This window comes from Aspergillus pseudonomiae (genome assembly GCF_009193645.1).
Source record: "Aspergillus pseudonomiae strain CBS 119388 unplaced genomic scaffold BDV37scaffold_252, whole genome shotgun sequence".
Classification (NCBI taxonomy): domain Eukaryota; kingdom Fungi; phylum Ascomycota; class Eurotiomycetes; order Eurotiales; family Aspergillaceae; genus Aspergillus; species Aspergillus pseudonomiae.
Window position 1 is genome coordinate 6,021 of NW_022476244.1, and position 1,147 is coordinate 7,167.

The 1,147-nt window shown below is 44.8% G+C and overlaps 1 protein-coding gene across 1 annotated transcript; it reads right to left on the bottom strand.

Moving 5' to 3' along the window:
- Positions 1 to 576: 576 nt before the first annotated feature.
- On the bottom strand, positions 577 to 1,134 carry BDV37DRAFT_289969 (mitochondrial carrier domain-containing protein; the record flags this gene model as incomplete). Its single annotated transcript, XM_032088608.1, has 1 exon — positions 577 to 1,134. One exon carries the CDS (start codon positions 1,132 to 1,134, stop codon positions 577 to 579), a length of 558 nt encoding a protein of 185 aa, XP_031934120.1.
- Between the last annotated feature and the right edge of the window lie 13 nt (positions 1,135 to 1,147).

Below are 1,147 nucleotides of genomic sequence, written 5' to 3' on the forward strand. Positions count from 1 at the left end.
GAAGTACATCTAAATGTCAATCGAGCACTGGGGCGGCCACTAAATCTGCATTTGACGTGGCTACATTATTGTTATTATTATTATTTTAAGATGCAAGATGGCGATTGCAGCACAATATGGTCTACACTAGGAAGTTTCAGAAATGGTTATACCTCCATTCATGCCGCCACACATCGGCTCTCTCGAAGCGGATACTATAATATAAATAGACTTTGACTGTATTACGTGGCTATTCAGTGGTAGTGATACTGCATATGCTCATCATGCTGGGCTATTCCTCTATCTGTACACACCAAAATATCAAGGAGTTAACGCTGTTTCTGGACGAACGGTACTTAGATTGCTCTATAGGTCAAAACGGGTGTGCATACGGAGTCTAGCTCGTATGAAACTTCAGAAACACTTCCCGTATGTGCTACGTTCGGTAGGGCAGTCAGCATGGTATTGCTGTACTTGGAAACAGCAATGTCCTTGTTGCACCGTACTAACTGCTAAAAATAGTAGCATAGGTTGGTTAGCTGTATAGGGTGTGGCCAGGTAGCACCGCCTCAGTGCAAATTGTTACTTGACACAGCTTTACCAACCCAATTTCCTTTCCCCATTGGCTTTAAGCTCAGTTAATTTACTGAGCATATTCTCGTAGACCAACATGGTGGCTATCGAGGCTGGTACAGCTCGCATCAAATTTGTCCCGAAGCCTGCATATAAAGCATGCCACCCCTCTTCCAACCAAATAGTTCGGGCGGTTTGCACAATCCCTGTATACCGTTGGTATAACGGTGTAGAAGATTTCAAAATCTGCTGGGTTTGAAGCCGTGTTCGGATAACTTCGTGAGGGTACGCCAAAGACGTGGAAACTATCTTACTCAGGAATCCGGCGGCTATAATCCCCGAGGTTTTATTTTGGCAGTCTTTGATTTCACCAAGCCCTGACCCTGTTAGTCCTCTCTTTAGCGTCTCGTAAAGAGGAAATTGGATTGCAAGCTGCGATAGGCCGAGAAGGGCCGGTGTTAAACCTGAATAGAAGGCTAATATGCCCTCATTGCGATAAATTTGCTGAGCTGCATCAAATGCCGACTTGTACTGCCACTTCGGCATCGCATATGTCTGACTAGATATGTTGGTCTGAGACATTAGTCTGGTCTTG